The sequence below is a fragment of the Amblyomma americanum genome, chromosome 2, assembly GCF_052857255.1.
Source record: "Amblyomma americanum isolate KBUSLIRL-KWMA chromosome 2, ASM5285725v1, whole genome shotgun sequence".
Taxonomy (NCBI): domain Eukaryota; kingdom Metazoa; phylum Arthropoda; class Arachnida; order Ixodida; family Ixodidae; genus Amblyomma; species Amblyomma americanum.
In genome coordinates, this window is record NC_135498.1 from 4352894 (window position 1) to 4375331 (window position 22438).

General features: G+C 45.2%; 1 protein-coding gene across 5 annotated transcripts in view; it reads left to right on the top strand.

The window, feature by feature from the left end:
• LOC144120445 (solute carrier family 13 member 2-like) overlaps positions 1 to 20883 on the top strand; it is a 99277-nt gene extending 78394 nt beyond the window's left edge. For all 5 annotated transcript variants that reach the window (XM_077652842.1, XM_077652843.1, XM_077652839.1 and 2 more), the window contains exons 9-13: positions 2299 to 2487; positions 4131 to 4311; positions 8782 to 8943; positions 14616 to 14753; positions 16378 to 20883. In XM_077652842.1, the coding sequence (XP_077508968.1) occupies positions 2299 to 2487; positions 4131 to 4311; positions 8782 to 8943; positions 14616 to 14753; positions 16378 to 16593 (886 nt within the window). In that variant the 3' untranslated portion in view covers positions 16594 to 20883. The remainder of the gene's footprint in view (positions 1 to 2298; positions 2488 to 4130; positions 4312 to 8781; positions 8944 to 14615; positions 14754 to 16377) is intronic.
• Positions 20884 to 22438: the final 1555 nt, after the last annotated feature.

Consider the following 22438-nt stretch of genomic DNA (forward strand, 5'->3'; position numbering starts at 1 on the left):
GCGCTCTTCTTTCATACATGCTGTTGTCAGGAGTACACGTGCACAAACTGGTTATTGAAACGGCTTGCAAGCACTCTCAGGGAGTTGTCACGCATGAATGTTTGGATGCAGGGAGAAGACCCGAGAGCATTTATAGACGGACATGACACACTAGAAAAGTAGCTATGATGGACGGATGTAGTGGAGTTAAATGGTATGCAAGTGTACAAAAACTTCACTGTGGTCACAGACAAAGTTGTCGTTTTGTGCACTCAGGAGCACAGAATGTCTGCGAAAATCTGTCGTCAAATAATCGAAATATCTATCAGAAACATAACCGCATTTGACGGCCAGTGGCTTGGGATTGTCCTCTATTCGGCGTATGTGCATCGAAATTGCATAGTAGCCTGAAAATGGAAAAAAAAAAATCTTGCACAGCCTGTTGTTGCAGCCTGTAGCTGGCTTACATGGAGATAAAAAAATCGCGCGAATTGTTTAGCCTGGTTTAACGTTCGCTTTAGTTATGGCTTGATTGCTGCAGTGGAACTGTGCACACCAACTTGCTTGCAGTGCGCGTTTGGGAATTCTCAATGTCTCTCTGACATTTGCGTCTTTGTAGACTGTTGCCTCTGTACATAAATTTAGGAGCAATCCGACTTTGCTGCTGGAGAGTTGTGATAGCTCTTCAGCCGTTACACTGGAGGTGTGTCACTGTATCGCAACGCTAACGCCTTAAGTACAGCACCTACCTGCTTATTATTTCAGAAACTGCCTGCGAAAGCTGCTACTCTTAATTAAAGGGGCTCTAATAAAGTTATGTTAAGGATGCCACTTTACGGATATCCTCCAGCACCAGTTTTTTTAATGTGCTTTGTAGAAGCTAAGTTATCTGTAGTCAAAATTTAAATTTCAGCGTCTTTGCGCCTTTCTCTTGCCTCTCGTCACTTTTTGCATGCTGAATGGTCAGCGCTCCTCTGCCAGCCCCACTGCCGCGGGCGGAGTTTCCTGACCCGCCGAATCTACGCGACTTACTGGTCGCAGCCACCGCAGCTGCCTGACGTATGAAAGAATCTGACCAATAACTCTCTCTGAATAACTCTCTCTCTCAGGAGGGCGCGGGCATGAAAAAGTCCCCGGAAAGGACTCGCCAACTTTCGCGCGTGATTATGGGTTTTCTGCACTGTGTGTAAGTGTAATTTTTGGCTCAGATGTTCATGACAACACAATGCAGTGATTGAGCAAGTTGACGTGTTCTCCTCGGATAGCGTTTCAGGGCCCATTTAAAAGAGTTAATGGTGGGTGCCGTAGATACCATAGTTTCAAAACTTCGCGTAATCATATAACTAGCAGCACGGCTCACAGTGCACTTGTATTGTTTGTGAAACGTGTTGTGGAATTTCGGGACATTTTTTTTTTTTAAGAAAAGAAATAGCGCAGTAACTCTTTCATATCTCGGTAGACACCAGAACCACGCCGTAAGGAAGGTATAGCGGAGGGAGTGAAAAAAGCAACAGAGAGAGAGGCACCGTAGTGGTGTGCTCCGGAGTAATTTCGACCACGTGAGTATTTGTAACGTGCACTGACATCGTACAGCTTACAGACGCCTTTTGAATTTCACCTTTGCCGAAATCCGGCCGCCAAGAGCAGGACTGAACCTGCGTCCTCAAGAATGGACAAAAATCTATGCAGACGTAAGGAAAAATACATGCTACACAATAGGTGTTTCCTAGTATTGTGCCATGTTTTGCTTCATAATGGGCCACGGATCATTCAGTTTCATTCCTTTCTGTCTTTGTTAACATATCAGGAAGAGTAAACGAAAGAGAAACGAAGGTGATTCTTGAAGCGCGTAGAGCGAACCGTTGTACCAAAGTTCCGCCTAAATTTATCAGCTTTTAATCGCCAGAATTCCTGAGCTCTTTGGCTGTACTTTGTGCCGTTTATGTTGCTTAACTGTAACAAATGCATTACAGTGACATCAGCAACTCTAGAAAGGATGAACGCTTTGAAACAGGAACATTGATAAAATTGCGCAGGCTGGGTTCTGAAGAGCCCTTTTCTCACTTCTGCAATGTATGAGTTCAGTCACTAAATAGCATTCTCAAGCCACAATTTAATTTCGATAAAAGGGATTTCGTAGAAAAAAGCTCCCTGGATAACCAGTTGGCAAAAAGGATCCAAATGCACCTGTGTGCCAGAGGCGCCCATTTGGAAATTAGAAAGCATGCGGGTGGCGAATATATGCATACTTCTTTATATTAGAAAAAGAACTGCGTCTGGCAGCCTGACTTTTGACCTTCTTTTATTTCCCTTTTGCAGGAAGAGTCAGCACTGTATTGAGGGCAAGCGCGACATCCGGCGGGAAATCCAGCAGCAATACCAGCGGCTGGGCTCCGTGAGCTTCGCCGAGTACACCGTGCTCATCATACTGGCTGCTGTGATACTTGTCCTGTTCTTTTACAAGCCGCACTTCATGACAGGCTGGGGCGATCTCCTGCAGTACGGCAGGTGGGTGCGGCCTGACTATTTTGCATAATGTCAAGGTTTATACATTAGTAGACACCTGTAGCACAGTGTGTACCATGTCACCGTTACCGGAGTACCGAGAGCCTGCCCACTGCGAGTGCGTTCGCGCTGATTGGTCCGATGCAGCAGGTGTACGTGCTGCTGCAGGGTACCTGGCGCCATCTGGCGCACTCAAGGTGATCTGCGCGTGCGGGCTCCCAATACTCTGGTAACAGCATCGTAACACTGTACATGGTGCGCTAAAGGTGTCTAGTATTTCGTCCGTGCACTTAAGCAGCACTGACAGTAACTCCATCCAAATTTTGTTAGTAGAAATCTATTCTACGGGTCCTTCTTACTATGTTGATGTTTGTCTGGCAGTAAAAGACTCATTTAGTTTCGGTATTTCTTGCCGAGAAAATTGGATTTAAATATTTATCCAGCGCTCAATCCAAACTGTTGAGTTCGCGAACAAGATCATGGTGCTCACTATTTGGAAGTGAATGCCGGCATTGCCTGGCCTCTAGGGTGCGCGCCAAACAATACGGTTTTGCCGTTTGCTCTGTTTGCTTCCGAAAATAGCTGGTGGCGGCGACACTTATATTTCGTTTCTTGACCTTTTCTAGCTCATGAAGGCTCTCTTTGCAGTAAAGTTAGCCTCTTTTGCACTAGAATGCTGTATCCTGTCAATACAGGCTAACTTTAATTTGTCTTCACTGTTCCTTTAATTGCTGCCCGTTTTAATTTTGTTACTTGAAACACTGTGCTTTATTTCAAGTTATCCACCTACACTATTCAAGGCTGCTGCTGATTGCTTACCGGGCTTGTCATTTCTATAAAGCCGATTTGAATACGGAATAAAGCATTGGTTATGCCAACATTCTCATCTGACATCAGGCTTCTTTTGAGCACCTATTTGCTGGACGCCTAGCTGTACGTTTGATGGGAGACCTCCGCCGCTATTATCTTATTAGTTTAAGAGCTGGGACAGCCATTTTTCAGTCGCTGCCGTGATGTGTGTCCACCTGTGTGTCCATGCGCCTTTTTATTTTTGTGCCTTTGTGCCTCAAAAGAGAGCGCCGTATTAACAACGTGCTTGCCTTCCATTCAGCACGCTCATTATCTTAAATAAGGTCTTGTAGCTAATGGTGCCAAGTGAAATAGTGGATTATCGTAAGCGTTCCAGGTTTTTCAGCAGGAACAGAATCCATGGCACTGGGATGCTTTAAAACGATGTCACTAGTCACTCACTATTTGCTGCGCTTGAGTTAACTTGACTACAATAACCTTGGCACAAAGCATAACCAGCCACAAGAGGCAGTGTGTTACGAATTTTCTAGGCGTCACTGTTGCCGCATCTACAGACATTGTAATGGCTATAATTCAACATCGACAACGGGGGTAGTTGGCACTTTAAGCACGATTGAGCTACAGTATCCTGAGTTATAAATGAGAGAAATAGTCGCTATTGTGGAAAAAACACAGTGATGTGCCCCACGTTCCTCTGTTCTGTGGTTTCGTGCCGCAGCATGGCCCAGCTGGTGTGCTTTCATTATTAACATCAGTGCTTAACCAAAGGCTCATGTGCACGTATTATAGTTATGCATAGTTTGTTGACTTCGTTTCCACCTTTCCCTTCTCTGCAGCAAAATCAAGTCTTCCAGTCCAGCTCTAGCCATCTGCTTCCTGCTGTTTGTGCTGCCCAAGGAGCCGCACAACATGCACTGTAGCGAACCATTGGTCTCCTTCAAGGAATTCTCCACCAAGATGCCCTGGGGCATCGTCATCCTCTTCGGTGGATGTCTCTCCATCGCCGAAGCTTCTCAGGTACAGATATATTTCACGAAAGAATACAACAGAAAAGGCTCTGTTGTCACGACAGAATTTCTGTAATGTTTTTGCCGTAGTTTTTTGTAGTAACAACAGAATTTTGTGCTGTTCCTACAGAGCTACACACTACAGAGCAAAGTACTACAGAAAAGTACTATAAAACAACAAAAAATGTGTCATTACGACAAAACTACAAAATATTTTGTCATATTATAAACACTGTTCTGTCTTTTTTTCGCAGCCTAAATAGGCTCGTTGCGCTAATCAATTTTGTGACCGCTTGAAACCTAGCTACTGCAAATGGAACGTGCATGGACAAGGCAACAGGGAGAGCAAGTGCTTGCATTGTGTGCTCTTTGGTGTGTGGACATCGTGTTTGCACTAGTCACTTTTAAGCTTGCACAGCTTCTGGCGTGCATTTTTTTTAGGTTGCATTTGCACAGGTTTAAACACATCATGCTATGTGGAATCACTTTACTAAACCTGACATACTGGTTGTTTCAGAGCACTTTAAAAAGTTCCTAAAATTAGGGTGTTTGAAATATATAGAGATTCTTTTCAGGAAGACACTGTCAAATGCGGCGGTGGACATCATATAGTAGTTAAACTATACTAATTAGCTAGCTGATAAAGTAAGCTTTATTAATTCATGTTTAAATAACACTGTCTGGTGGTTAGTGCTAGTGGTGAGTTCATAGTCACAGACAAAACGATGCCATAATGGTTCTTTCAAAGAAAAAAAAATCGTTGTCTTAAGCCCTACACCTTTAGGAAACCCGATGAATTTCTACACACCAAAAAGAAACTGAGCACATAAAGTGCACAGGAAGCGCAGTGCAAACACATCGTCCACAGATAATGTGGTTTCAGTGAATACCGCATCAAATTCAAACTGCCAGCGCTATTGTGCACCACTCTTAAAAATATTGGCCGCGTAATTGAAGATGAGTGTCCTTTTGCTTGCACCAGTCGACGAAGCAGAAGAAAGTGCATGACATGGCACAATAGCGCAGGCAGCTCGAAATTGGCACCGTAACCATTGCAAAACACCACTAACTTGCGTTTTTTTTTCTTCTGGCTCCCTGCGTGCCTCATGCGCTTAGTTTTTGTTTTGCTGCTCCCATCGTAATATCATTTTCCAGGTGATTTCTGAGTTATTTAAGATTTTTTTTTCGTTGTGCGGAGTGCCATCAAGGTCAACATTTTTATAAACGCACGGCACACTCATACTTTGAGAGGCGATGCACATAATGTCCATTAGTAGACGCTCATAGCCAGAAAACAATGGCAGCATTGCTTAATTCTTGCCCACTTTTGGCTTGCAGTCATTTTTTTTCAGGCATCAAAATTGCTTTCCTCTACGCCGTCCTACTTCTTGCTGTAAGGGTAGAAAAGCAGCGGTCCTTCCTTTTTTCCCGCTGAGAGTGGTTTCTCTTCTGTTCACTGTTGCTTTCTTATGTTGTAATTTAGGACCAAAATGTGGAACTTAAATTACCGATTGTCATCACACTTTCCGGAATTTGTCCTGTTGTATCCGATGATATCTGCTTGACTAAAAAAATCGTAGCATAAAAGACCGGCAATGAACAGTGTAGCAACAGCTGCAGTAGAAAGGCGGTGTCTGCAGCGGTTTGGTAGTTGCTAATTTAATGGCAAGGCTCGGTGAACTCAAGGAAGGCTGGAGTGCAAGACAAATTTAGACTTACAGAGGGATTTAAGTGAGTCTTATTTTAGCTGAGACATACTAATTTGGACGTATACTGGACCTGCCAGGTGCCTGCTGTGCATGCACAGTGATTCGCGCATCCTCAACTGGCCCCATCGCATCCGGAGCAAGTATCCTGCTGGTCCAGTATACAGAGTGATTTCATTTAATCTTTAAATTAAAAAAAAAAACTATGAGAGATACATCAGTGTGGCCTGTTGAGATGGATTGTACAGCAAGATATACATTATGTGCCTTGTAACAGTGAATAATTAAACAATTCATTGATATTAACAAATACTTTATTTTTCGATTTGAGGGGGCAAGGTTATATTGCAAAATTGATGGCCATCAACAACGATGATGAGCCTTGTTTTTACATTTTTTTTAATTGGCTATGTGGTTCGAAATAGCAAACATCAAAAATACTAATTTGAAAGCTCGTTGAGTTGGCTTTCCTGTATTACCTAATTGTAAAATGGCCTTGCTGCGTGTGGTACCATTGCCGAAATCAAGTTACTTCTTCAACATTGTCAAATACACCAAGTGTGCCTGTATTTTATGCATAAGAAGTGCGAAGGACGCCATTTTATAAATATGCAATGCTGGAAACCCAACTCAACAAACTCTCAAATGTGTATTTTTGAAAACCACATTGCCAATTATGAAAATTTATAAACACAGCTTACCTTCAGTGTTGACGATGATCAATTTCGCAATATAACCTTTCCCTCAAAAATAAAAAATAAAGTTTAGTTAATTTAGTTAAGTGTTTAATTATTTATCCCCATAAGGTACATAATGTCTGTCTTTGTACATTCCAGCTCAACATACCGCACTGATTTGCCTATCACTGTTTTTAAAATAAAAGTGCATAGAGGTTAAAACAAAATCACCCTGTATACTGTTGCAATGCTAAGCATGCACTGCAGTATACTTATCTCGGTTAAACCGCTTGCTTATTCGCACTGAAATTTGATGCACACGTTGCACACAACAAATTTTTTGTTTCAGTGCCATGTTTCGATGATGTACTCGCCTAATTCGATCAGAATTAATTATAAAATTCGGGGAGGGGGGGCAATTTGCTGACCTAAGTATGGTGAGGTGAAAGCCTTTAGCGCGGTGTCACTGATATGTGGTTAAGATCTTAATTAAGTAGTAACACCGAAAGTTGGTCGAGTTGGTTGAAGTTCGTATTTGAAAACAGCGCAAACAGCAGACGGGGAAGCAGACGACGAAACAACTACACAGGCACATGTGTCGTCGTTTCGTCCTCTGCTTCCTGGTATGTTGTTTGCACTGTTTTCAAATATGAACTTAAGTGCTTGCGTTTGCCCGCTTTCTGAGACCCCACTGAAGTGAGCGCTAGGAGGGAGGTTGCGCAGCACCCGACTCGGTCGACAGCTGAGGCGTCTGGTGCGCGCGCTGGTGGTGCCACCTTGCGCATGCGCAGTGAACTACCAATGGCACAACATGGCCTTCGAGATCATCCAAACGCGTAGTGCGTGTGGGTGTGTGGGTAATCTCGGAGGCCACGGGCGCAAGAGCGTAATGGACGGACAAACGGACGGATGCAGCATGAGCCATTAAAGGCTTTCTCCTTAAAACCGCATTATCTGCAGCATTGACAGCCCAAGACAAGTAGCTTTCCTCTGGGTAGTACTGGTGGTGTCATCTGGTGCCTACCCAAAGAACGATTGTTTTACCATTAAAGCTGCGATGAATGGGGGGGGGGTCAGTAGTGCAAATTTTTAACCCTAGTCATAATTAGTTGAAAACAACAAACATGACTCAAGAGTTACACAAGAGGCTGCTGGATTATCTCATTAGACAAGTTTAAATTTTGCATGAGCAGAGAACGGTCTAGTTGCCTGCTGTGCATAAATGACACAGGGGTATTGTAAATTAGGCTCCACGTTCCCCGTGAAATTAGGGCTGCCTTTTGAAAGAAATGGAGGACAGACATTTTCGTCAATAGAGTGAAGAGCTAATGCAGGCCAAATGAAAAAAAATCAGGCTTCCACAGAATGAGAAAGCAATGGAAGGCACAGGAGAATTAAAAAGATACGAATAGTGAGGTTGCAGTTATAGGAAACGTTCCAGCAAGCATTTGCTCTAGAAGATTACCCAGGAAGATTTCAGTCACACAACTGGCCTTAATCTTTGTAGCAGACGCTTTTATGGAGTAGTATTGTGCATCTTTATCGTGAAGACTTTTAATCGTTTTTCCACCTAAACCGGTGGCTCGTTTGTGGTGAAACTGCGCACAGAGCTTGGGTGCTGCGGTAACGTTTGTGCTGTAGTAAATTTGATAGCAGTGCCCACTTGGTTCAGCCGAGCATGATGTAAACCCGTAATCGTCTCCGCCAAGATTGAGGTTCTGGCGTTGGTGGCGGCATCTATTGTCTGCAGAGGAAAGCGCCTCGACGCAAAAGGCGAGTGTCAAAATGTGCGCGGGCCCTTTGATGGCATCACACCTACCCTTCGCCGGCAATGCGGCGCTGGCGGCTTTCAGTTCATCGACCTCGGCGCAGATGATTGCGGGTTTGCATTATGCGCAGCTAACTGCTCTTGTGAAACTTAAAACGAGACAAAAGCTACTGCATTACCCGGGGCTTGTGCGCAGTTTCACCGCAAACGATCGAGCCAGCAGTTGAGCCAGGAACATATTTTTATAAGTCTCCACGATAAATGCACAAATCACAATAAACAACGGCGTTGGCTAGCTTCCTCGCTCAGAGCCTTCGCTTGCTTCGCAGCGTTCCGGCCTGTCGGCCATCGTGATAAACACGCTGAACGGACTTCGCGACCTTCCCTCGGGACTGGTGCTGGTCCTGCTGTGCTTCAGCAGCTGCTTCCTCACTGAAGTGGTCAGCACCTACGTGGTCACCGGCATCCTCACGCCCATCATTAGCGAACTGGTGAGTGGCGCAGAAAATGGCCCCCTCGCGCATCGCCAAGACAACTTCGTTGTTTCTTTAAATGCAGATAAGGGATGCTGTCCGAGGTTTCCACAGGTATTCAGAAGGTGTCTGCACTCTCATCCCGCATAACAAATGCAAGAAATGCATATAAGGGGTCGTAATTAATGTCTCTGTACAGCTGCTACGTTATTGTTTAATTTGCGAGTCGCCCAGTGCACTTGATTGACTGACATTAACGCGCCAATTAAGACGGAGTGGCAATGGTACTCCCTAAATGTCGCAAAAAATATCCGCACTTTGCACCTTAATAATACTCGAAGAAATGTAACTTGCCTTGATCGCCGCCATCGCTAAGCTAAAATGCCTGGAAAACAATGCTGTCACATGGTGGCAGGCAGCCGAGAAGGAAAACTGGCAGACTTGCCTCAAATTTGGAAACTGTTTATGGGTCAATATTTTCTCTGAAAGCACAAAAAACTTGGCGACAGCGATATTAGTGAGTGCGCTGGGCGGACCATGAAGAATAGAACCTCCGCCGGTTTCGGACGCGATCAGTCTAAAGCTGACGAAGAACTTTCGATATATGGTACGGAAAGCACTTGCAACAAATTTGAGCCACGCAGAAGCAGTTGCGTGCTGCTGTAGTCATTCCAGATAAATCTGGACCTATAACGTGTCACAAAGTGAAAAATAAGCGTGCTGGCTGTTTTCAGCACGAAGAAACAAAGATATTACAAAGCTTCACGGCAAGATACCTAAGCCACAAATTGTACTTTCACTGCCTTGATGGGTTAAAGGCGTAATCCAATAGACCATCCGCAGCAACTCTCTGAATGCGCAGAGGAGCGAGATATCCGTCGCTCAATTAAAAACAGCGTGTGTTGCTTCTTTGTTTTCAGTTCTCTTTGCTGCTGTTTTTAATTGATCATGTACCAGCTATAATATAGCTGAACAATCGACATTAATATCCGTCGCGATCTAATCAGAATTTGGGATATGAATCCCAATCGCCCATCGAGGCACACTCTTCAGTTTTGCGGAGGAAGAAAACTTGCTCATAATCACCGATTGGAATACGCCATAAAACAAGGCGATATTATCGACGTTGCCTGTCTTTTGCCACATTAGATAATGACTCCTCCATTATTTGCCATCGTCGTCATCGGTGTTAGGTCGTCTGAAGGAAACGATTTCTGCAGCAGAGAGATTGAGCGGGACTGAATTGGACTGCTGGTCGTATTAACGCGATAGCGTTACGACTCTTGCTCTGCAGAAAGTCAGGCGTCAGTGTTGTGAGCGAAAAAGCAGGTGTCCCTCCTGCCAACTAGATCACTTGACCTCGTGACGTCATCACAACTTGCTTACTGTGGCAGGTGGCAACCTGCCCACTGGATTGTTAGCAAACTGCCCACTGTGGCAGGTGGCAGTTAACAATGTTTGAACGTGTGAGGTTGCTTGGGGAAGCAACCTGGGTCTTACCAGCCCCACCGGTGGCTGTTTTTGACAGCCATTTGCTGGGGCAGTGGTGCATCGCTTAACCACTGCACCAGTGCGCCATGAAAGGTATGTGGACTCCAGAGATCCATGAACGTAAATTCGAGAATGACTGATTCCGAATACATAGACATGTGGGCACAACCTCGGCGAAGTGATAGGCAAAGAGGACCCCGGGCTGCTGAAAGGAGCGAATAATGTTATCGTGTCATGTCCTTAGGCATAAAAACAGTGCCCCAGCTCGAGTAGGATGTCATGTTTATCATATCGGCGCGAAAAAAAAGCACATTTCTGCCCGATGCAGACAGCTTTGCAATGTCTATACTCCGCTTGCTGTATGTCGCTGTATGGTTGGAAGCATGATGCAGCCAACACAAACAAAAAGTCCCAGAGTGAATATTGTTTCATTCATGAATACTACAATACCCACCGGAAAAATTTATTCGCAGTGATAGACTCCTAATACGAATGTTAAAACGTTGGCACACTCTGTACGAGACTGCAGGATGACATTTGTTATATAACACGAAGACTGTGTGAACCAGCCTCAACACAAACCTCAACTCTCTTGCTTAATTAATCCAGCGACATGAACCTGGAACCTTTAGTCAAGCTTTTCTCGCGGTCTTCTAAAGCAGGTGGAAAGGAATTATCATATCATTTCAAGTGTGATGCAAACAATGGAACTCACTTCTTGACTGCGTTTACAATTTAATGGTACAGTTCGGATTTCTCTCTCATGATGAGGTGTAATTGAAGTAATTTTATCAACCTTTTCAGACTGAACACTATCGAGCACGAAAAAACAAACACCTCCACCTCTTCTACTTGTTTTGTTTAGGAAATATGACGGATAGTTGACCAACTCAGGGAAGTCAACTATGTCCTCGATGCATGTCTCAGTGAGTGTTAGCGCTGTGAACATGAATCTAAACTCCTCGAGAAATACATGTAAGATGTCATGCTTATCGCAAACAGACGGAGTATTCAAATAAAGCTCTGAAAATTAATTAGACAGACCCAGAACCTCATTACTAATATCATTCGGAGTGACGTAACTATCACCCATACTGAAGGGATAATTTCAGTCAACAGCAGTGACTCACTGCAACGACTCCCTCAAATCGTCATCGCATCGAATCACGTGTGCCAGTTCTCCGCTCGCTTTTCATGCAAATACCTTATTGTTCCGGTGCCACGCGTACTTGTAGGCATTCACCTCAGCCCATTTCTTGGCAGAATCGAGTAGCGTCCTGTTAAACTGAGTCAGGCTTTCTGTGAGTGAGACCTCAGAGTTAGGCGTTCTGAGTGCTTCGCCTTTCAAAAACCATTGTTTTCCGAGTTTCTGGGAAATGGAACTACCTGGAACCTTGCCTTGTTTCGCTTTAAGCCTGTGTGCGGCATCCACATCACTTTCACACAGCTCAGGAAGCTCGACTGATCAGGCTACATCGTTAACTTTTTGAAGCAAATTCTTGTCGTCCGATTCTGAGATGCCTTGGAATACCAAATTCTGCCATCTACTCCTTCACTGCAAATCGTTCACAGTGACCTTCAGTTGTTTCACTTCCTCATTGTTATTACAACTATCAAGGGCAACAACCCGCTTTTGAAGTTCCTTGATCTCTACCTATTGTCTAGCCATCGTTTTTAACACTTCAGCATATTTCTCCAACATCATGATGATCGACTTGTCAATACTGTCTACTTTTTCTGGAAGATTTTTCAAGTTTGTTAAGTCTTGCAAGATAGCCCTGAGAATGACAGGTATATTGACCTCGTCACCCTCCTTTCCACCTGCCGCCCCTCTCAGGCATGCAACACATTCCTAGGTGCAACACGTTGCCACACTCAGAGCATTCCATTACACACACAGCCTTTGGCTGGAATTGCTTTCAAACATGCCGGACATGTTTTATCGCGGGCAGCCATGTCTTATCTAACACAGGCCGACAAGCCAAAAAGGAACAGCACAAAGCAAGACACTTTTCGCCAACGGTGGCAGCAGGGTGAGACCCAGATTTAAAAAAGTAAATGCAGAAGCACCAACCTGCAACCAGCTGTACGGAGCAGTTAGGATGCGAGCTGCTCTCTGTCACCACTGCAGCCGAAGGGACGCGCAGTCGGCGGGACAAGAGCGGCACAAATCGTCCCGCTGATAGCAGCCTAGTGACGCTAGCAGCGGTAGTTGCTTGAGGAAAGGAAATGACGTGCAGGGTTCGAGTCCCGTGAAGGTCGTGGGTTCGAATACCGCAAAGGTCGTGGGTTCGAGCGCCTCCTACCCTACTCGTCAGCGAACCTGAGACTGGTGAAGCGCAGCACTGTCACATCAGCTCTAAAGAACGCACTTCAGAGATTGTTCGCCAACTGTATCCTGACCGGCTTCCAGGTGCAAGTTGAACGGTTGACTGAAGCGGGGTTCCCCAAGTCGCTCCTCGGAAGCTTGTTGGAAAAATTACCGCGAGTGCTGCGCCGAACCCATCGCACCAACACAACACAGATCGGCCCAGAACAGCGGTTATGCCGTACATACACGAAGTGAACCATAGACTTAAGAAGATAGCCGGAAAACTCGAAGTTCGCATAGCCTTTTCGGCGCCCAACAAATCGGAGGCCTCTGCAAAAAAGCTAACTGAGAAGATCAGCCAAAAAACATGTGCACAATAAAGCATCGACTACAATTTTTGTATCCATGTGTGACAACGGTCATTTACGAGATACCGCTATATCACGTGGAGTGTCCTACATTGGACAGACTGGAAGATGCATCCGCGAGCATCTACGTGAGCATTCCAACTCGCTCGAGACTGGCACAGGCAGCAATCCGCCTATTGAATGTAAGAAATGCTCTTGCCGGCCAGCCTTTGATAGGACGACGACATCTTGAAAAACACACATGCGACATTCATGAAGCCCACCTGATTCGAATCCGCGGTGCCTGCGTGTGTAAGCATTCCTTCCATTGATCTAGAAACCTTACATCTTTTAAGATGCATTTTAGCCTGTGACCCAATACTTGAGCCCGATTTCTTCTTTACCCTTTTTTATGGAACCTCCAAGCCCAAAGATTCACGGTCCATCTTTCGACACATACCTCATTTCCAGTTTTCATCTGTCACTCTGCCCAGTCTCGAGCCATCGTCCCTTATTGAAATTTTTTTTGACTTTATGAATGTTATAACTTTACACTTTTATTCGGCCCTTTACACCGTCCCATGACATTGACTGAGCTAATAACTCGCCTCGGAACTACTTATTGTACGTGCATCTTCGAATAAACTTCAGTTGTTATTCAACGCCTGTGTCGTTTTTCTTCGTCCTGTGTTTGCGCTGTTTTCCTCTTTTACACCGACTAGCCCGCAACAGCACCATTGTGAGCAATCTATATATCTTCATATCTATGCTTGCCAGGCTTGCATTCTTTTTTGCTATTGACGTTTTTGCTGTTGTCAAAAATGCTTCCCTACAGATTCTTAAGGCAGCCTTAACTACTCGATGCGAACGATGCACAGACTTTGAGGGAAAGGTTTTGCGTCGCATAGGAATAATGGACAAAGCTAGCGGTGGCCCAGTGCTTATGGTGCTCGGCTGCTAGCTCGAAAGATGTGGGTTTGATCCCGGACGCGGTGGTGGCATTTCGATGGAGGCAAAATGCTAGAGGCCCATGTGCTGTGCGATGTCAGTGTGTGCTAAAGAACCCCAGGTGGTACTTCGTCCCTCATAGCCTGAGTCGCTTCAGGACATTAAACCCCGTAAAACGAAATGAACAGAAGAATGCACCATTATCTTGCATATTTCCATATCAGTACCTTACAACATTCCACAGTTGCCTCATAATTAAAATTGATCTCCAAGAATCCTAGCCTTATTGAAATTCTCAGAAATAATTGTTAGGTTAAGAATACTTCAAAGGCCCTTTTAAAGAGGTATTACATGACTTGATAGCAAGGGAGAGAGAAAGAGTGCAAGGTGGTGTTGTGAACATGTAGTAAAGCCCTGAATTTCCTGGATTTATTTGTGCACGCTAAGCACACTCGTAGGCTATGGCCTACTTCTCGCATAACGGGCGTACATGCACCCGGCAAACACAGACGGTCCCTCACTGCGTATCGTCCTCATGGTGATCGCAGATGGGCCTCTGCCTTACCTTTGGCTTTCTCTTATTTTCCCCACAGGCCGTGGCGACGCGCGTTCACCCCCTGTACTTCCTCATGCCCGTCAAGGCGTGCTGCCTGTTCGCCTTCATGTTGCCCATCGCCACCGGAGCCAACGCCATCCTGTGCGAAATGGGAAGGCTCAGGACCATAGACATGGTGCGCTTGACCTACACTTCCGTGTGAACTTGACGTGTATTGAGCTTTCAGAATGAGTCGAATCAATGGGTGCCGTGATTATACCCTTGCACTGATCGCACATTTTCCCCTAAACCTGCGGCTCACGAGCCAAACTGCAAAACACGATCGAGGACATGGGCAGTAAAGGCAGAACGGTGGGTCTAAATAAAAATTATTAAGCAGAAAACTAAGGTACTGCTCAACAGTCTCGGAAGAGAACAGCAGTTTATGATGGGCAGCGAAGCGCTAGAAGTGGTAAGGGAATAGACCTACTTAGGACAGGTAGTGACCGGCCACGAAAGTGAAATAACGAGGAGAATGAGAATGGGGCAGGGTGCATTTGTCAGGTGCTCTCAGGCGATGAATAGCAATTTATCAGCATCCCTCAAGAGGGAAGTATATAACAGCTGTATCATACCTGTATACTAACTCATGGGGCAGAAATGTGCGGGCTAACGAAAAGGATTGACCTAAATTGAGGACAACGCAGCAAACTACGGAGAGGAAAATGATAGATGTAATGTGAAGAGACAGGAATAGAGCAGTGTGGATCAGAGAACGAACGCGAGTTAGTGACATCCTAGTGGAAATGAAGAAATAAAAAGTTATGGGCGGGGCATGTGATTCGAAGGCAAGATAAGCGGTGCTCGTTAAGGGTAACTAGTTTTATTCGAAGAAAATGGCAAGCGTAGCAGGGGGCAGCAGAAACTCAGGTGGACGGATGAGATAATGAAGCTTGAGGGGATAGGGTGGCCGCAGCTAGCACAGGACAAGGGTAATCAGAGGAATACCGGAGAGGTTTTTGCCCGGCAGTGGGTGTAGTCAGGCTGATGACGATGACGATGATTGTGTCCTTTACGTGCCCCACATTTCTGATGCTGGTGCATGAGCTGCAGATTGACTTGCCTGCTATTTGCCAAGGGCTGTACAATTGGCCATGTTCAAGTGGATGGCCATTAGATTCGACATAATGATAGAATGCCCCTCATTACTACGTTTGAAGTTGGCAGCCCATTTTTAACTGCTGCAAATGAAGGAAACTGCGTCCCCAACGTTGCCGAGTTATGTTTCTAGGGTCATGAACCTCCTGGGTCCTCTGTTTATAGGTAGATGATCACAGTTCTGTCTGCAATTTCCTCAATTTCTGAAATGTATATCACTTGGTTCGATTCAATAACCTGTAAAAAACAAATTAACCAACTTTGATAAAGAAATAATAAAGATATGTGCCAAGTTCCAGCCCAAGATTTCGAATATTTATATGTTGGGCTTAGGAATTTTCAGTTAGCCCATGTAGGCTTGAAGTGGCGGAAACTGCAGTCATATATTTGGCACCGGATGTGAGGACCGTGAACAAAGAATTTTCGGATGACCTGCAGAGACTATCGATAATTCTGAAAAATGTTTTTATTCCCCGCGAACGGGAATCATGGTGAGAAGGTGCGAGGCGTCGAAATGCGCCTTCAGCAGATCGTAGCCTCGGGCAAGCGTACATGAGACAAACCCGTACAAGCGTACAGCTGTGATAGCGACCGCAACGCGTTTCACGCAGTTAGTTTGTGATTGTCTCATTCGCCTCGTTGGCCCGTGTTTCCTCGTGCAGATGAAGATTGGCTTCGTCATGAACGTCGCGTGCGTGCTGGTACAACTGGCGACCATCCACACGGTGGGACCGCTTGTCTTCGACCTCTACCGGTTTCCCTCGTGGGCCACCAAGGACTTTGGCATCTCGGCTGGGTCTGCCAGCAATGCCACTGAGGCCACAATAGCCTCACTGCTCAACGCCACCCTTTCGGAAGACGTCATGACGACGACGTGACGCCACGTGACCACGAGGCGGACAGTTCCTAACTGCGGCGCCTGTACCCGCCCCTGCGTCGTGGGGAGGGGATGCCTGTTCGTTGTTGCACGTGCCGCGTCGCGTTGCTGCCTGTCGAACGACGCACGCCATCAGATGGCGCCTCTTGTCTTTGTGTAGCGTCCAGTTTCCTTTGTGCCTGTACATGTGAATCGCGCTGGTTACTTGTCGCCGCGTGGTGAACAAGCTTAGATGGTGACGTGCTTGTCACAGTTAAAAAAACTGCAAGGAATGAAATAGGGCTGCGATTTGGGCGATTTGGTAGTAATTCATAGCGGAGACAGCGCAGACACATAGGACGAAACAAAAAGCACACATAGCAAGTGCTGTTTTAATTTTTTTTCTCGCAACTGGCTTTTTATTCATAGAAACGTCACGTACAAGCTTATTCTAACTACAAAATGACTAAAGCACAGAGAAAAAAACGAAAACAGCCCATTCATAATACACTTGAACCTGAAAAAGCATTCTTCGCATTGGTGCATACGTATGAGAGGAGTGATATGGCCTCGCCGGATAAATAGATCTTTTTATCACTGGGTGTTACTGATGGATCACTTATGTAAATGTCTTTTGTTACTGTGATAGGGAAAATTTTGCGTTAATGTGCGAGCTGATCTTCATGTTTGTCAAGGATGCCGGTGTTAGAAAACAGAGGAGTTCAATGACCTTTTATTGCGCTTGTACTGAGTGCTCTTTGTTTCTCCCGCAGCGCTGTTGAAACTATGAATTGAACAAGACAGGGAAATAATTTTTTTTGCTTTTCGCCCTCTCAAAGCCACCGTTGTTCGGTGACAAACATGGCATTCTTTTTGCTAGTTCACGTGCGTTTGAAGTTTCCACAGAAGTGGACGTACTATCCAATTGATGTTGAATAAACAGATTTTCTACCCGGCGTTTTGAGAAGAACACCTGCGGGCAGTGAGATTCTGCGGGTTGTGCTCAGTGGAGCGGTATGCGCGCCTGGTGATCATAAAGAAGTCTGTGCTTCAGCGGCCAGCGAGTCATACTCGTCTTCAAGAGTAAACAGAGCTCATTCGGGTGGCACAGCGATTTCGTTGTAGCGCGCATGCGAGCAAATCATGAAAAAAATATAATTTGAAGAAAGGAAGTTTACAAAAGAAACGTTGGAAAAATTACCGCCAAGTTATAGACCTCTCCAGTGAGGATTTTCCTGGGAGTTGCCATATTGCTATCTTGCAACAGTCGAGACAGGAGGAGTTTCGACAATATCTTCGCCTAGTGGTAAGGTCCATAGGTATTTACTAAAGCTCTGATTTCACGTATGATTCCTCGAGAGTAGAATCTATCGTGCTATTCTCGGCCTTGACTGCAATTTCTCCCCTGCCGTAAGTGTGTGGTTTAACGGTAGGTTGTCCAAAACAGCTCTTTCCTCAGTACCTGAAGAAGCGAAGTAGCTCATTTGAACAGTTTCGACGCCAGTGTCCTAGCTTGCAAGTATAAGCGTTTCAAATTATTTAGGATCAGAATGACCCTGTGTGCTTACGCAGCACGGCGATCTGAAAGACTTTTGCCATGCAGAAAAAATCTTTCCATTGCTGTGCAAGGCCAACCACGGAGCATTGCGCAATTGCTCATACAAGAGGGCTTGCCTGTAAGCGCTCTGCACTTGTGTTTTTTATATGGCTGGTATTTAAATTGATGCACAACCAAAAAAAAAAGCGAACTGATCTTAAGAGAGTTTGAATCTACTGCGCAAGAAAGAAGCAATGTGCGCGTTCACCAAGTTCACGAATAGGGACACTCACCTGCCGCCTTTTGCGCAAACAGACGTCGCCAGGGTTGGCCTTGTGGAAAGAAACCGACTGCGGTGGCTCCGTTTCGATGGAGGCGAAGCGCTAGGGCGCCCGTGTGCTGCGTGATGTCAGTGCACATTAAAGATCCCCAGCTGGTCAAAATTATTCCGGAGACCTCCACTACAGCACCTCTTTCTTCCTTTCTTCTTTCACTCCCTCCTTTATTCCTTCTCTTAGGCGGCGCTGTTCAGGTGTCCCCTGATATGTGAGACAGATACTGCGTCATTTCCCAAAAACCAATTTTCATTTTCAAGCATACATGGTTTGAGTCAAGTAGGTTCGCGTGGTGTTATCTCCGGCAAGCCTTTCCGTAAATCAGTCCTTTCCGTAAATCAACAAATCTGTAGACGCAGTAGCGCTGCGACACAGTAAAGTACTCGGCTTCATAGCGGCGCCACCTGGACCACCACCTGGAAGAGTGACGTCAATGGAAGGAGTGCCTTTCTGAGAAGTGAAGGTGTTGGGGCGTAGTTATTTCTGGAGTGTTACTTTTATTTCTTTTTTAACTGCCCACACTAATTTATGTGTCCCTTGCTTTGCGGGGGAAGAAATGGCGCCGTTATCGTTTTACTTTTCAGCAGGCGTCGCTTGTCATTAAGACCAGTTTTCGTGTACCAACAGCCATCAGTACTGTTACTGCGAAACCGCTTCAAAAAAGGCGATTCCAGTGTGTTTAATGCACTAAATTGTATCCACTGGTGACTTCATTACGGAGGACAGAAGTGATATCTTTGCCAACTTTTTTCTTGCGCTTACAAGTTGTGGCACGTACAGGCGCCTCCAATATGAAAGAAAAAAAAAACTACTTTGTACAAAAAGGTGAATTATTTTGTTATTTCTGTAGTGAAGTTTAAGATGACTTTTGGATATTATTCGCCACAAGGAAAATTAGTTACAAAATGGGAAAAAGCGCTTTTGTCACTCGTGATTATAGAGTAATCAATAACTGAATGCTCAAGCTTTTTTTCCTTTCCTATTGGAGAGACCCTTACATACCCTGCTCAATCTCGTGCCAAGGCGTCCAGGGGAAAATGAGCCTTTACTTTATCTTCCTTCGGTGTCAGCCGTTTCGCAAGGTGCAGAGGACTGCGCGGTCACCGCAACAAAGCAATGTTTTGTGCGTTTCCCCGCATCAAACCTGGCCGAACTCTGGCCCATGAATGGCAGTGCGGGGAGCGGCCGGGGTGAATGCCACACACCATGAACTCTATCTAAAGTGGCTTCGCTTTTATCCAGCTGCGCGTGTTGCTGCGTTCCGCGCAGTGCTTTCACTTTTATTTCCCACATTATGTGTCAAACACATTATGTTAAGTCCCACAGTCGTAGAGCCAGCAAATGGAAATATCGCGTTTTTTTTTTCTCCCGCAGTTCAGGGTATTGCGTAAATTTTTATTTCTGTTTCTGAACCGGCTCGAGACTATGTTGATTAGAAAATGACTGGCTTTCTCGTTTTTCTTAAACTCATTGTGGGGGCCTTCTCACTTCCCTTAAACTGAACTGGCTGGTTGCGCTGATTGGTTCTTGTTTCGGACAAGAATCAGCTTCATTTTGTTCCATGATGCTTCGGAATTCTCCGATATTGTGCGTTTGCCGATTTTGTTTCAGTTTTCGTTTTTAGTGTCGTGTGCACACTTCACATTGAACTGTAGATTTATTGATTACAGGGTATCGCTTAAAACGCATTTTCATTTTCTCGATTAATATTGTTCATGCGATGTCTCTAATAACACCTTCTTCCACATTAACAATGACGTAACTGTCTCAGAAGTAACTCATTTTACGGCTCTGGATCGTCCCATCATGTGAAACGCGAAAATTTAGTCAACCAGTCACGTAAAAAGGAAGCATTGTTTCACTACAGTCTCCGTGCACGTCTCATCTGCTGTGCTGTAGCTTGGAATCAGGCTCACACTGTCTGTAATGCATTTCTAGAGCACAAAAGCACCTGCGCCCTATAAGAATAAAAATGTGTTGCTGCATACAATAATCTTTTCCTGTATGACATCACCGAAATTAATGTCATGTAGGGCCAAATACAGAAGCTGTTGTGCGGATGGGGAGCTCCTCGTGATAGCTCGTTTTGCCGATATGCTCACGATGATGGTATCGGAGCAACAAGACGTTATTTTTTTATTTTGTGTTTGCGCGTGTGCAGCCAAGGTGTTTTATACAGCGCAGAACGTGTCCACTGCTGTGTCATAGCTCGCCTTCTTACAGCGCTGGACGTGTATACGGTGTGCAGGATGTGGAATTGGCAGTGGCGTCTCTGTTGCAACTTGTACATATACCGAATCTCTACCACAGTCTCGCGCGCTTCGCTTTGCTGCGTTTATATGAGACTTGTATACTCGTGTACATTTACAGACGTGGTTGTTGTATACCGGGGATCCTTACGCCCCGCATCGTCCTAATAAAAGAAGGAAGCCAAAGAATGCACCGGAGTTTCAACTTTACTTTTCTTTTTATTTAATGTGGAGCGTTTACAGAGTCGACGTTTCCTAATGTCTGAAGCGGAGTATACATTGTTATCCGAGTAGGCCTGGAAGAACGGATGTTTCCAGGGTCGAGTGCAAGAGCTGCCTTGGCTTGGTTAAATGGCATCTCCGGAGGTTTTCTGAACTTTCTGAGTTAATGATCGCATCGCATGCTCTTGAATCCCCTAGCTCCGATACAAAGAACCATTTTCCAGAATATCGAGTTGAGCAATGCTATCACAGAAAACCAAAACGCAGACGACGGCCAGGGACGAAGCTCCGTTTGCCGCAGCAATGATATCACAAGCATTATCAGAAAAGCCTGACCGCGCATTGAATGGCTGAAATTGCGACTTGAAACGATGGCTCCATTAATGAAATACATGAGGCGACCTAATATCAGCCTCAAAATTTGTTCAAGTTGGGAGCAGGCATTAACATGCGCTTAATGTTTGTGATGTCGCAAAAGCAGTGTTTCCCGTTGAAACAACACTGAACTGTGGACACAAAATGGCACTCTTTAAAATCTGTTTGCACAGGAATAAAATGATACATGGCTGCCAAACTTTAGTGGAATGGTCAAAACGGCGATGAAAAAGACTCCACTAAAAGTTTCATTCCAATAAGTGAATTACGAAAAAAAAAAACATCGGAGGTACCCATTACTGTAACGATTCCGTTCGAGTTCTGTTCGGTAATTATTTTCTCTCCCCTCCTCATGCGCGGAGGCGATTGTCGCCGCCGTAGCTGCTACGGCCTCTGGGTGAGGCGGATTACAAGAATGGAAAAGAATGACAGAAAACAACAGTTATCTAATACCGGCTCTCGATGTGTCTAAAACAGTTGGCTTCTCTGCTCGCCCCTTTGTCATGCCGCTATTCGCCAGCTTCGCGTTCGGCAGCAGAGCGCGGTGACGACATTTCGTGCAGAAAATCTCAGCGATGGCAAGAAAAATAGGGTGACGTCATCAAGCGGTCGTATGACGCACACAGCAAGCCGAACATCGCCACTTCAGACAATCGTACACACAGAGAGAGAATACAGGGCAGAGTAGGACAGGACGCAAGCAGAAACGATCAATACGAGCGCTGATTTCCAACAAATTTTAGTTCACACATGCAACATATTTATACACCAAAGACGCGCCATCACTTGTGCTAAGAGTAACGTTGCCTCAGAAACAAGAGTTCTTTTTCACATAAAAAGATATAGGGAGTGCTTACACATGTCTCTCCCGAAGCATTCTTCTTTTCGGCTTCAATTATTAATCGCGTGGTCATAAAGAACTCTCGTTTCTGAGGCAACGTTACTGTTAGCAAAAGTTATGGCGAGTCTTTGGTGTATAAATATGTTGCTTGTGTGAACTAAAATTTGTTGGAAGTCAGCACTCGTGTTGTTCGTTTTTGCTTGCGTCGTGTCCTACTCTGCGCTATATTCTCACGCTATGATCGTGCACCAACAAGCCCATAAAGCCACGCTTTTGAATCGTATACATGTCCTTGGACATATACTCGC